The following is a 14,777-nucleotide window of genomic DNA, read 5'->3' as shown; positions in this document are numbered from 1 at the left end:
TGAGCACTGAAATACTCGGAGCACATTTGAAGAGCTGTAGGTACTGGCTCCTCATAACACAAAACAATTCAAAAGCTTTTATGATAAAGTTAATCATGTTTTCCTTTTGACATTTTAATTTCCTTCCCCTAATCCCTGATCTTTGTATTCTTCCAAACACAAGTTCAGACAGGGAGATAAAATATGACTGGAAGTGATTTTCCTGGTCCTAAAGAATAATCTAAATCCACCCTAAGTCTTTTGCCACAATGTTTTTCTTTCTAAGGATCGTTGGCAATAAAAAGACTTAAAAAGAATGTCTGAAACAATAACAAGTGACATTTTTCCAGACGTGTCACTGTGTGAGTGGGTAAGAGAAGGAGGTTGGGGCCCCAGTGTGGGGAGAGCAGGGGAGAGACAAGGGAGTGACATGGGATGATTGAAGGAAAGGGGAAGCTCTGCATGATGCAAAATTCCATGTGGAAACTTGTGGCTGATTAACCTTGGAGTCCCAACTCACCATGTACACTGAGCCTCACGGACTGAGTCACGTTCCCAGCAATATTTGTGGCGACACAGAGATACATTCCACTGTCTGAAACTTGGGTCTCGCTGATCTTCATTGACCCCGAGGGTAGGAAAGTGTGTCTGGAAAAATAAGAAGCAGATAAACCATATAAACATGTATGGAAAGGTGAATGACCTCTACTTACACACTGCTAACGATTGCTGTGAGCTCCAGTAACAGCATTCTGTGCAGTGTCACTCAACTAGGACTTACATTTACTCATTTTTTCTACTTACTGAGCCACTACATTCAGAATACACAGCAAACATCTAAAATCTAAGCTCCAAATTACAAAATTTGAATTCCAGCTATTTATAAGACATTATAATGTGATAGAGGCAGAGAAAAGGAGCTCAAAAGTTTTTGCTCAGCCCAGGTCAGTGAGGTCAGAAAGTTAAATAACTTCTCATACTGCTTCATCCTGGCAAAAAATGCTATCAGGTTGACTCAGGATGGAAGAGAGGTTCTGATTCAAAACTGGCACTTCTGATATTTCCTGCATCCCTGGCATTATCAACACCATGCTCCCACCAACTGAGCCAATGTTTCCTGATTCCTTCTCTGCTGCCCGTAGCTTTCCAAACATTTTTGGGTTTTTTTCTTAATAACCCCAAAAGACAAATTGCTGGGGCTACTTCTCCCTCTCGATTTTGTCCAGTAATTACATTTGCTTTCTGATAAAAGTGCCTTCCTTTCTGATTTCCCTCTTCCTCTGTTTACTGTACACATTGCTAACATGATATTTGGGTGGTCTCAAACCATTTTGTTTGGATTAATATTTAACTTTTGCTGCCATCTGTAAACAATTCTATGGAATGGGCTGAGCTGGACTTCAGTTACTCTGGATAACTTGGATCTCACCCCAACAGCCATGAGCAAGTAGCCTAATTTATCAATGTCTCCTGAGGTAAAACAAGGACAAGGGACCAGGAATGCAGATCTGTCAGTGCAGGCAAGTGCTCATGGGACACAGCAGAGAATTCCACATGGATTACTACCCACAACCCAAGTGCCTGTGCACGAGCCTCCTTCACCAGACACGGTGGCCAAGGAGCTGTTGAGGCTGTCCCAGGCTCACTGGAATGGCTCCAACGTGCAGATCTGGCCACAAGGGAAAGGGGCTCGTCTGCCTGATTCCTTAATTCAGCTCAGACACTGGCTGATCCTTCCAAGGATCACTGGGAGACACCAACAGGCACAGCTGTCACCACGGTGTGCCTGTGCCTGACCCTACCATTCCCTGTTCTATGGATACAGCTGGAGGGACCTGGAACACCAGGAAGCACCAGCACAGCCCGTGGCAGTCGCTGGCACTTCAACGGGGAACATCCAAGGATAATCAGCTGCTTGTCTTGTCTCCCCCCTTGTTCTGGACCACACTAAAACAAGGAGGGAGAACTCCAACCCTGCTCCACACTGCACACAGGACAGTCCCCAGCTCCTCATTCTCTCAGGCTGTCAGCTCAACACTTCACAAGCATTTAGTTGTGCTTTCACATGTTCAGGAATATCTGGAGAGGTTTTGGATCTGAACCACAGTGAGCAACGAGCCCTTGTGAGCACACCCAAACATTTATTGTCATCTGTATCCTGCTGACAGCCCAGAACTCATCTGAATCACAGACAATGCTCCCCTGAGCACAAATGTGAAGTGCATATGGAAAGAAAACCAGTTTTTAAACATCTCTAATCATGGCCAGGTGATGTGGGTCCCTGGGCACCACCACAGTATGAACAGAACAGGATCCCTTCCATCCTGGCCCCCTGAGATTGCACACAAGCACCCTGGGAACGGGAGCTGTGCAGGGATGTATCCTTGGGAAAGAGGGTTTCAAGAGCCAGCACACGAAGTCATCAGGCAGGACAATGCAACACCTTCTGAGTGATCCTGAGGCAATCAGGAGTCACACCCCTCCCACAACCCTGACAGCTCAGAGGCCATTTCACTTCTCTTTGGTTTTCATCAAACGCTGTTACCTTGGAGAGAAGGGAGATATGAGCTGCATTTCTCTGGCCCAGCTAATGATGGGGGGTGGCAAACTCTTCACTTCACAGGGCAGTGTGACATCTTCCCCTGCAGTCACTGAGACCTCAATGGGTGCATTTCCCTGCTGGTCTCCAGGCCTGGACACTCTGGGTTTCACTATAACATGGAACACATTAAGAAGCTGCAATGAATAAACACATTTGCACAAATGTAACACCATACAATTTGACTTCAGAGCAAACATCTACTTTTTTATCAGGTATAAAACATTACAATCCTATTTTTAATGACTTGTCTGCAGCAGAGATAAATCCCTGCAGTGCTGATGTAGCTCAGGCACGGGCTGATGCCTCCATGTAATTCCACAAATACCAGAAAGACAGGAGTATCCACCCAAAAAGCTGGATAGAACAGACACAAGTGCTGAGCTCCGTGTTGTACAGGTAGTTTGAAACTACTCCCTGAACTCTTACACTGCAGCACCAGTAACTATAAGCTATAAGAGCCTCACAAAGCTCACCAACACCTAAATCAAAGTTTTAATAATACTGAGAGATGGCAGGAAGCTTTGGGACTGGTGGGATTAATGGATCTTCATTCTTCTATTAGTGGGAAATCCTGTTCCTACAGAGATGCTTCTTATCCACTTCCATAAAAGACGAAATTATGTCCAAGTAAGTAGAGCCAGGTTTAAACCCCACGTGCACTGCGAGTGTGTCACTCCCAACCCACCTGAGGGGGTTTTACCACCCAAAGGGGGTGCCCAGGGTGTTTTACCACAGCAGGGGGGCCCAGAGGACACGGGGGCTGAGTTCAGCTCCCACCTACCATAGACAGTGAGCTGGACCTTGCGCGTGGCGTGGCCGGCGGCGTTGGTGGCACTGCACGTGTACTCCCCGCTGTCCTCCCCCCCGGGGGACACCACGGACAGGCTGCCATCAGAGCCTGCAGAGAACCTCACATTGCTGGGAAGGATCACTTCTCCTTTCTGGGGAAAAATCATTCCACATTAATTCAGAAACTTGGCCCCGAAATTCCATTTATGCAAACTAATTCACTTCTACTAACTTGTCGCGGCCCTTGAGTGTCACTTTCTAAGCAGTAACAAGAGCAGAAACACAGGGATTCCAGTGCAGAAAACTTGCTACATTTTACAGAACACCATTCTTAAAAGAAAATTAAAAAAAAACAATCAGGATTTCGACTGAGTTAATTTTGACATTGACTTCTGATGTCAAAATGGATCTTTACACATTATATAAACTGTCAGTCAGCAGATTCTTCCTTGTCTGCACTGAATGTTATTAAGTGATAATTAAGAAAAACCACTCCTCCCGTGTTCTCTTCCCTCCCAAACCAACAGTTAACCATGTTCTATTCCTTCTTTGAAACGAAGCTGTTTCACATGGTCCCAATCAGCTACATCTGCACAACTTCTGAGGCCCCACAGTGCCTTCACAGCCAGGTCATGTGAGCTGGAACATAGCCCAAATAACTGTTACTACCAGAAATTATTCTGTTCAAATAGGGGGGAAAAAAGAGCCTGACTTTCAGAGAAATTCCCTGAAAGACTGAGGTCCTCCTCAGTGGACATTGTGTCAAAGATATGGCTGAAAAGTGACAGGATGCCATGATTAGATACACTTTCCTCAGAGGAAAAAGTCCTCTTAAAGCTCCAAGAGAAAAATGAACTCTCAATCTGTGGCAGGCTGCCTAATCTCAAATTATCAGCTCCCAACAGGAACAATTTCTGAAGTGTTAAAAACACCCAGATACAGCCCTTGCAAAGAACAGAACACTGAGCTATGGCAGGAGCACGGCCAAAAGTCCTGCTCGGAGAAACAAAAGCAGTTCTGAACAAACAGTTTTCCAGGTCCCTCACATCTGACACTTTGGGCCATGTTCCTTGCATACAGTTTTTATGACAACTAAATGATGTGTTCAATTCATCTTTCGCCATGGACCAGCTCAAAGGTGAGGAATTACCTTGGACCAGGCAATGGATGGCTTGGGAACTCCGCTTGCTTTGCAGGGCAGTGTCACTGGGATTCCTTCAATGGTGCTGAATATCTGCTGTCCATGCTGAATGACAGGCAGGACTACAAATAAATGCAAATATTGAAGACTTGCACAAGACATTTCAGGCCATGGCACAGCTATTACAAAATTATCCTTATACTACTTCCTACAGGCAGCAGGGTTTGGGACTGTTCAGCCTCTTCTCCAACCCTAACAGGGACAATGAGCAGCCACTCTCCCTTCCACTCTCCAGCCTTTTGGGACAGGATAAATCCCTGCTCACTACAAAGCATGAAAGCCACAGCCTGATCACTGCATTAGGTACATGCAGTCTCGACTGCAGGTATTTCACTGACTGCAATTAGTGCAGTAAGGCTTTGTCACATTATCCTCTGACAACATTTTAGGCTTCACTTCCCAAAATCAGTAACAAGAGACAAGAATCCCAGCTCCCTTGGCTCAGCTGAGCTGCCTTTGAATTAACAACAGAAAAATAAAATCAGATTTAAGGCTACAATACCAAAACCTAGAAATATCTAAACACATACAAAGGTATTTCTTTTTGTTCCCAAGTTCTGAAATATCCAAAAAACTAATGCTGACATGGAAGACCTTATGAGTACTTGCTTGTATTAAAGATTTACAGCTATTCTTAACATAAAAGGATGTTCCAGAATCTTCAGTGAAGTTTAAAATAAACCTCCCATGATTAATTTAACATGTGAGCAAAATTAACACGTGAGAAACCATGAAGTGCTTGTGGCCTCACAGACTTAATACAGATATCTTCAGCTGAAATGCAGATGGGTTACACCACAGAGCTAACACTTCGTCTTGCTGTCAGTGCAATTTTTGATATGTTTTAATTAAAGAGAAAAAATAAGGGGGAGGAGAATGGGGATGACACCAAAAACAACAAACAAATTTTGAGTCTTGCCAAAACTCGTAATTCATTTTCTTTCACTCTACTTCTCCCAGGAGTTGTGCTTCCTTACACCAGTTCTGAACCACTCAGACAGCACTTTTCATGGGTTTCCACTTGTTAATAAAGATGAAGAGTGCACAGCCTGCCTTTGGAGGTGTTTAAAAATGAGGATGTCCTATGATCACAAAACAGTGTTGTTTGATTTTACTTTAAAAACAATATGGATGGCTCAGCTCTTCCCTGTGCAGGGGAATCTCCCCCCGTTTTCCTTTCCAAAGTTATACCATTACAGCAGAGGAATGTGAGACATCAGTGCCACTGCCCAGCTCCAGTGCAGCTGCTGGGGGTGAGTGTCACCCCTTCCTGCCCCCCCTCCCTCACCCAAGGGCTGTTCCTCACCGTACACGTTGACAGCAGTGGTTTTGTTGCTGGTGCCAGCCACGTTGGAGGCCATGCAGGTGTAATCCCCCCCGTCCTGCAGCCGAACCCTCTCCAGGTGCAGGCTCCCGTCGCTCCGCACGCTCACGTACGGGTTGGGCACCAGCTGCCAAGAGAGGGATGGAACATTTTACTGGCAAGAATACTTGGGATAATATTTATTTGGGGATGCAGCGTGGCTTCACTTGATTATTTCACGTACATAAAAATTCTGCGTTCGTGGAGATTTTTACTAGAGCTTTTCCTACTTTCCACCTTTCAGGGAAACGTAATTTTAATTAAGAATTTTGGCAGCACCTTGTATTTATTGCTGTATTAAGATCTGCAAGAGCAACTCTGCTCTGCCACAGCACATCGAGAGCTGCTGCTCGTGCTTTTAATGGGGAACCCCAAATTTAGCTGAATTATTTCACTGCATTTGAGTTGGTTATTCCAGTAATTCAGCTTGGTCACAGATCAGCTCTTGATGAGTGCAATGACATGTTCTTCCACAGGCAGGTCATTTGTCTTTACAGTTACCAAAACCTTCCAAATTCCATATCCATCAAATAGAAGAGATCAGCCCTGCAGCAAACCATTGGGAAGGACAATTATAAGTTCCACCAAAGAGTAACCCTCTAAGAGTTCTACATCCTACAGGAATACCAGAGATCCCTGAGCTCGGCAGCACAGCCTGGGCTCACAGGAGGGCTGTTAGAAAGCAAAGTTGTTCCAGTCACACTCAGATGAAGAATTCTTCCCTAAACACAACTTGCTCCAACACCTTCCTTGGAGTGCAGCTTTTCCCACCAGCTTACAATGACAGGAAACCAGCTCTGCTACACAGAGGAATTAGCAACTCAACAAGGAGGATCCTGCCAGTATTCCCCCCCTCCTCACACTCACACAGCCTGAGGAAAAGCCAGTGGTTCCCAGAGGCACCAAAACTGAGCAGGAAACTCCAGTAAGGGCCAGGTAGTGCCAGGTTCTGGCACAATCAATTTAATTCCAGCTGTGGAGAAATGACTTCAGGGAGAAATGAGCAATCAAGATAAAAAGCAGCTCCACAGGGATGTGAAGTCAGTAATTTCACTGTTGAAGAAATGAGGTTTCATGCAGAAAACTAACCCAGGTGGGGTGTCTACATCACCTTTCTGGAATCTCCAAATGGCTTGGGTTGGAATGGACCTTAATGATCATCAGTTCTGTCTGCAGGAGCAGTGAACTGGCAATGGTATGTTCCCAAGGGGAAAGAAAGCACAGTCATTACTCACACTCTAAGTAGAGCACCACTAGGAAAGGAGTACATGGAACAGGGGTACTGGCATTTACCTCATCCCATCAGCAACAGGAATAGCCATGATGTTAAAACACCTTAAAAACCTACAGAAATTTTCAGGTATGTTTATTTAAATTAAATATGTTTATTTAAGTTTTAAAAAAAAAACCAACCCAGGGAAAATAAAAGCTTTTGCATTGCCACAGTTTAATTTCCAGCATGTCATTCTGGTAGGTACATCCCACTAGCATTCCCATATTCAGAGTCCAAGGCTGAAATTTATGAGCCACAAAGCTGCATAAATGGAAGTAAAATGGAAGTAAAAGGACAATTCACCAATACTTTGGTTCACAGCTATTTTCTAGATCTTCACATCTCCCATTCTCTCATCTGTGCTGCAGGGTCAGAACTCCCCAGCATGGGCAGCGACCACATTAACTTTTGTAAATCAAACCAAGCTGATATTGTGCCTTGAAGTGTCAGTTGGAGCTTTTCTGTGCCAATAAATCTCACAAGAAACAAAGCAGTCTTACCACCACACTGTTTTTAATCCATCTCCTGTCTGGAATGGGGTTCCCAGCAAGCAGAACACATGGCAAAGTGAGCTGCTGGCCCTCAAGGACATTGGCTGTGGCTGGGCTTGCTCCAATCAGAGGTGTGACTTGAACAAAAGGAAGAATGAGTAGAATTATTAGGAGCTTTTATATTTCCACACAGAGTACTAAAATTAGCATTACAATAAAGGCAGGGAAAAAAGAGAAACCAAAGTAGGGGTGGGGTAGCACAGGAGAGGAGGGAAGCTGGAGAAACACATGCAGTGTGATCCTTAGCTGAAACTGGATTCAGCCAAGGGTTTCCCTGAGAACTCCTGTTCCCTGACACCAAGTTGATTTTTCCTTACTGGGGTAAAATATTGAAGAACAAAAGTAGCAGGTTTGGAGAGGACAAAAAAGAAGTGGCCATTTCTTCAGGCATAAAATTATGAAGGATTAGAACAGAGATGAGAGCCCAGCTGAAAATCTGGGATGATCTTTAAGGTCCCTTCCGACCCAAACCACTCTGGGATTCTATGATTCTATTGTCATTTATTGTCTTGTTGGATCACAAGGGTTCCTTCACAGTTACACCAACACTGGCACAAGCACGTTCATTGCTGCCCTTTTTGGGTTTTTTTTAAGGATGAATTAAATGGCAGGAGCCCCATCATTACAATGACTTTTCACTCCTCATTAAATTCCCTTAGGAAGAAGAAACAAAAGACAGGACAAATCCTGTTTAAGGTCTTTGTTAAACACACAGGTGGAACTAATTCCAGCTAGTGCAGCCAGTCAAAAGACAACACTCTTAACATGCAAAATTCACAGAAATCAATGACAATATTCCGTGTAAATGCTTCCTAACTCTGTGTGTGTGGGTGACATGGAAGTAGAGCACACAGACAGGTCAGCAGGGATGGACATAACCCCCAAACCCCCCCAGCTCCCACTGACACCCCCACTCTCACCCAGTCCTGTCACTGTGACCGTGGCTGGGCGGGACTGGATCCTCCCAAACTGGTTCTCAGCTTCACAGACGTAAATGCCCTCATCACTGACCCACAGATCTAGAGGGGGACAGAGAGATCTGACTGCAGCATCTGCAAGGAGTCCATAAATGATATATGGCAGTACATTACATCTCTGCACTACCACAGGAGTGCCCTGACTGGGCATATTGCCCAGTACACCTGCAGTGTTTCTGCATGTGAACAGACACCCACAAAATACTCCCTGTATGCACAGCAGAGAGGAACTGCTTCACCCCACCTGACACTGTCTAGAAAGAAATTCAAAAGCTAATTAAGAAAACAGAATAACATCACTTATTGTAAGGGTGACTGAAATGCTGCCAAATAATCAAAATCACAAAGGCACTTGCAGAGTGTTATTACCCAAACTAGGACTGGTCTAAAATAGTGAGTTTAGAACCAATTCTCCCCAAAACCCCAAACAAACAAAACCAAAACAAAACCAAGAAATCAAACAAAACCACTAAACCCCAAACAAAATCAAAAACCAAAAACCAAACAACCAAACAAAAAAACCCACAAAAAAACCTCAGCTCTCAAAAAAACACAATTCTCTCAAAAAAATACTGAAAATGAAAACCCATAGCCCCCAGATATTTACACAAAGATGTAATAACTTCCATGAAGAGTGAAGCCAATAACCAAACACAACTGATTTCACAAGCTCATGGGAAAAGGAACTGCATGTCAACATGAAGTCAGCATCAGAAACACAACCTGGGATAGGAATGCAGTGTTTTCACCAAGTTAACAGTGATACCAAGCTGTACAGTAACACTGCACTGCACATGTCCCGTTCCCCTGGAAGGTTTTGTGTCCAAGCTCAGGGTACCTACTGTGAAAGGCCAGAGCCCCTGTCCTGAGCTGGCTGGTGGCACTGGTAGTGAAGGGCCTGGAGAACAGGGGAGCCCCATCCAGCCTCCTCCAGGAGACCCTGGGCTCGGGGTAACCCTGCACGTAGCAGGGCAGGGTCAGGTTGGAGCCCAGATCCGCGGATTCATCGCTGGGCTCCTGCGTGAAAACGGGGGGAGCTGGGGAGAGACACACACACACAGGGTGACCTGGGGTTCAACACAGCCCTCACATCTTCTCACACCACTGCTGACCTCAATTTATGTCCCACCATGCACAATTACTCTGACATTCCCAACTCTAGGAACACCTAGAGTAGCCCTGCATGCTGTTCTCACACTGGGAGCTCAGAAATGGGATAAACATCTCATAAAAATGAAGACAGAGCCACCCCCATCACACAGCCCTGCATACTCAAGTGTTAGGGTTGTTAAGTTCTCCTCCCCTCATTGCTTCAGAAGATGCATGTCCCTGACAGGAACACTGAACAGCCACAAGCAGATGGAAAGCATTAGGAAAAGAGGAGAGGAAAGGCTGAGTTACAACAACCTCTCACAGTAATTCAAGTCTGTATAATAAATTCTCTATGTGCAAATTTTGTTAGGTTGAGGTTTGAACAGTTTCCTCCTCTTCTGCCTCTCTCTTCCTTCCCATAACTTTATGCTTTGCAAAAGAATCAAGGAGTGGGCTGGAACAAAATGATCTTTAAGGTCCCTTCCAACCCAAAGCAGTCTATGATTCTAAGCTGGAGCCCAAATGGGACAGGGAAACAGCTCAGTCAGCACCACCCAAAAGTGCTCCCAGCACACACACAGGTTATAGGTACCTGTGAGAAAGGCTCAGAGAACCAGGGCACCACTCACTGCCCAGTAGACACTGGAACTGGAGTGTTCCCAGCAGGTCCCAGTTTACTCACAGCCAACATCCAGAGTGATCTTGCCAGAGGCTCTCCCAGCAGCGTTGGAGGCCACACAGGTGTAGTCACCAGCATCCAGCTCCTGTGTTTCCTGGATCCTCAAGAGACCCCGGGGAGGATCAATAATGAGAAATGCTGATGCCCTCAACTCTAAGTCACCTGAGTCCAGACAGAAAGAGGCAATATAACTGCATATATCAACATCAGAGCTGTATTTATCAGAGTTATTCCAACAAAACAGTGCCCAGCTTTGAGATGGGTCACAGCATGGCTGTGTGAATTCAGCAGATGAGAACTCTGACTCCCACTCAACTGAGTGGAAGAAATCATTCCCACATTAAATACATCCTTTTTTACTGATTGGTTCCATAAGGGAAACACAAACCCAAGTAGCTCTGGGCAGAGATCAGCACTAGGCAGTGTCTCAGGCTGTATTTCTCCCTCTCCAACTGGAGGCCACACGAAAACAGGACATCAGAGGCTACAGAAAAACGTTTTGTGACTTTTGCAGCCTATAACTTAAACATTTTCTGACAGAGGAATGAACCTTATGTAAATGGGCAAGAGGTTCAGCTTTTTTTTTTCTTTAATTACCTATGCTACAAAAAATAATTCACTGTATTAAATAGGAGCAGGAATTTATGCCCTAGAGGTCAATGCCATTTATTCTAGATTTACAGAGTTTCACAGGTCTGTCATTGGTTGAATACTACAAAAACCTTCTGAGAGAAATGAAGTCACTTCCAGATAATTGCTCTAAATATTGCTGCTAAATAAATAAACCAAACACCAAGCAATAAGCACACCTTTAAACCATTTAACTTGGGGGGCTGGGATTCCAGTTGTTTTACATTCCATAATAGTCGTGTCTCCAAGACCAACCAGAATTTCACTCTGAACCACAGTCAATGTTGGACCCTCTAAAAAGAAACAAGATAAAAAAAATAGTTTTTTCTAAAACATAAACAATGAAAGACTCTTATTTTGTCTTTTTATATAGAAGAATAATTGCATTAAAAGTCATTTAAGGTGACAGATTAACTCTGGGAAACTTGGAAAAGTAAAGAGCATCTGAATCACACATAAAATGTGCAGGGAATGAAAGGAAATAATCAGGAAAGTTTCATTATGTAGGAAGTAAAAGCATCAAGAGTCACTCTCCTTCTCCAGCCAGATGTTGGTCACCAAACATTTTAATGCTCTGCTATTAATATATGAATATAGTATTTAGATACAGAAACACAATTCCTTTTCCAACAACCTACTCAGGTTCCCAAGCCCATCCCACAGCAAACCCACGTTTTTAAGCTTAGAAACAGCATGAGAACATGAAGCCCCAAATACCACCTAACAGCACCAGTCAGGTTGGAACAGAAACCTAAAGGGACATTTGAGAGCTGCTCAACATATTTTCTGACATTTCTAACACCGTGTTTTCTGCCCAGTTCTACTCATTCCAGCAGTCCCTGATGATATATTAGTTTGCCTTTTTAACTTCACTGCCTTGTTTCCTTCACTCACCAATGTATGTGAGGGTGGATGTCTGTCTGTCTGTCCCAGCTGAGTTACTTGCCAAGCAGCCATAAATTCCTGCATCTTTGGGAATTGCCTTCCTGATGATTAAGGTGCCTTCTGGGGTCAGTCTATACCTGGGAACACACAGGGCAACAACCAAAATGATTAAAAAGAGCAATGGTTGTATCCACACTTCGAGCAGGCACAGCAGCAAGACCAGATGGTTTATAAATAGTCTTGCTGGGTTTTTTCTCATGATAAATAACAGTATCTTCCAGAGAACAGCACTACATTTTGCGAAAAGCACTTATTTTGTAAAGAATAAAAAAAACCTCCCGAAGAACAGAACTGAAGTGTTTCTATTTTAGAGATGAGATATTTGCAATTAAAGACTTATTAAAAGTGAAAGTTGAGGAAATATTCAGAATATTTTGGCATTATTCAAAACTTCCTTCTCACATAGGAAATGAAAAGTAATAGAGAAAACTGTTACTCCCACCTGCTTGAGCCAACGATAAACATATCATTGTGTGTCCACACGACTGTTGGCTTTGGATGGCCTGTTGCAGAACACCTGATAGACACCTCAGAGCCTTCTGTAAAAGTCTGGTTCTTGGGGGAAACAACAAGCCTCGGTGGTTCTAGCAAAAGAAATCAAACCCAGCAATTAAAAATGTCTGTTTAGAGAACACAGGCTACAATAACCACTTTATACCCGCTTCCAAGAAGTGACAAAGCAATCCCATGAGGGCAGAGCCCACTGTGCCTTCCCCTGGCACAGTCTCCCAAACCCCCAGCACAAAACACCTTTATCACACTGCAAGGCAGGGTTCAGGTGCCTTGGGCCCACCCGAGATGGGATTTTAAAAAGCAGCAACAGAGACAATGTTGACAAATATAAGACAATGAGCAGCCTGCTCTGGTGAAGGTGTCCCTGCCCATGGCAGAGGAGTGGAACTGGGTGGTCTTCAAGGCTCCTTCCAACCCAAACCATCCTGTGATCCTTAGGCAGTGACCCCCAAAGCCCTTCCCCACGGCAGCAGCCACTTTGTCCTATGGTGCATGTGACTGTGCCTTAGTTAGAGTGGCAAGAAGGAGACTCATCCCCAGAGATAAAAACTAAGCTGAGGAATGAAACTGGCTCCTATGACATGAGTAGTATCAATCTTCCTTTGGAGCTCTGCCTTTTGCTAATCACACTCTGTACTGATCTGAATTCCTCTGGGGCTGATCGTTCCTGTAGCAATCACAGGAGGTAAAGCCTGAGCCTGTCCTTTGGGAGAGTCAAAGCACACATAACCCAGGGGTACCTCACCTAGGGCTGCTCTGCACAGCTCATTTTTATTACCCTCAGAGGGAATTACACCATCCCACAGACCCAGATGGTGTTTGATATGTTTTAGTGGCTGCTAAGCAGAAGTGTGTGTAAGAGCCAGCACACACAGCCTGTTTGGGTAGGTGTGGTTTAATGCATCAAGGACAAGGTGCAGGTGTGATGCTGTGCAGTGTCCAGGTGAACAGCACCCATTGTTCCAGTTCCATCTGTCATGGACAGAAACAGAGCACTACTACAAATGCCTTTGGGGAAGAATTAATACCATGTTTTTGCCTTACATCTCTGGGAGGAAGATTACTGCCCAAATCCTGTGTTGTAACACCACTTGCTTACAAAACTGCTCACTAAAAAAACCACAGTTTTCTTGGCCTGGAAGAAAAACCTCCCTGCAGAAGACTCTGCTGCTCCTGGGACAGAAGCAAGGCAGGTTCTGACTCCTTTCAGAGCACAAACTTTGGAGTTTAGCCAGCAGATTTTTAGGCAAATGGCATTAAAACACAAAACTTGGAAAACAATCTTCCTCCTCACAATCACAGCACAGAGAAGGGGATGAATGACTGACAATGAGATATTAGATGGTTTTTCAAGTGCTCAACCATCAAATTACAAACACAGAGAAGAACAGCAGCAGATCTCTTCCTCTTTTACAGGAAGAGGTTTATCAGGAGTAGCATAAGTTTAGGAAATACAGGTTATTAAGTCTGTAGGCATTATCAACTGAGCCACTGCTGACCCAGCAAGGAGTAGTTTTGTGCTTGAGTTTCATGACTAATTCCCAGCTGTTAGTGTCTCATGGAAACTTATCTGTCTGCCCCTAATTAAGCACATAAACCTCTCTTTGGAAGAGAAATATAATTGCTGCTTGGAGAAGACTCTTTGCTGAGTGCAGCACCTGGAGAGAACTGGCAGGACTTTATTTTCAGTCATTAACTAAACATGAGAACTTGTAAAGGATTCTGAGATCTGTAGGAATAGTGAATGCAAACCCACACTGCTGCACTGCTAAGGAAGAAAGTCAGTAATAAACTGCAGCTGACTTGCACAGTTGCAAAACTGTAAACACAGATGCAGATAATGGTTGATCATTCCCTTTCTTAAACTGATGCACAATAACCTTCCCCAAGTTTATCAGTTGTTCACTTGTAGGGTCAATAACAACTGCAGGGTCCCAAAAAGTCCCTCCTGTGTCGTGTAACAGCTCTGAAACCTCTGAGCCCCCAGAGAAAAGGCACCAGAGGAAGGCAGAGCTGTAGTTCCCCAGAAGCACCAGGACTAAATCCAGATCCAAGGGGGCAGGGAGGGGCCAAAAAAGGCTGCACATTACAGAACTGTCCTTGAGTGGTTCATGATGTGCACAGATGCCTCAGCTGGTTTTATTTGGTTTGAAATCCTGCCCAGAGTCACTGGGGGTAATTCT

The 14,777-nt window shown here is 44.4% G+C and overlaps 1 protein-coding gene across 1 annotated transcript in view; it reads right to left on the bottom strand.

Annotated features, from left to right (window-relative positions):
• Positions 1 to 14,777, bottom strand: part of HMCN1 (hemicentin 1) — a gene marked incomplete at its 5' end in the record, with an annotated part of 160,609 nt that overhangs the window by 93,465 nt on the left and 52,367 nt on the right. Inside the window, 12 exons of the mRNA XM_029964017.1 lie at positions 500 to 627; positions 2,525 to 2,690; positions 3,363 to 3,522; positions 4,521 to 4,633; positions 5,878 to 6,022; positions 7,708 to 7,835; positions 8,679 to 8,777; positions 9,578 to 9,772; positions 10,510 to 10,668; positions 11,316 to 11,429; positions 12,031 to 12,158; positions 12,524 to 12,665. Coding sequence (XP_029819877.1) covers positions 500 to 627; positions 2,525 to 2,690; positions 3,363 to 3,522; positions 4,521 to 4,633; positions 5,878 to 6,022; positions 7,708 to 7,835; positions 8,679 to 8,777; positions 9,578 to 9,772; positions 10,510 to 10,668; positions 11,316 to 11,429; positions 12,031 to 12,158; positions 12,524 to 12,665 — 1,677 coding nt within the window. The remainder of the gene's footprint in view (positions 1 to 499; positions 628 to 2,524; positions 2,691 to 3,362; positions 3,523 to 4,520; positions 4,634 to 5,877; positions 6,023 to 7,707; positions 7,836 to 8,678; positions 8,778 to 9,577; positions 9,773 to 10,509; positions 10,669 to 11,315; positions 11,430 to 12,030; positions 12,159 to 12,523; positions 12,666 to 14,777) is intronic.

The sequence above is a fragment of the Manacus vitellinus genome, unplaced genomic scaffold (genome assembly GCF_001715985.3).
Source record: "Manacus vitellinus isolate BGI_N305 unplaced genomic scaffold, ASM171598v3 scaffold_68_pilon, whole genome shotgun sequence".
Taxonomy (NCBI): Eukaryota; Metazoa; Chordata; class Aves; order Passeriformes; family Pipridae; genus Manacus; species Manacus vitellinus.
This window is presented reverse-complemented; position numbering and strand designations above follow the sequence as displayed.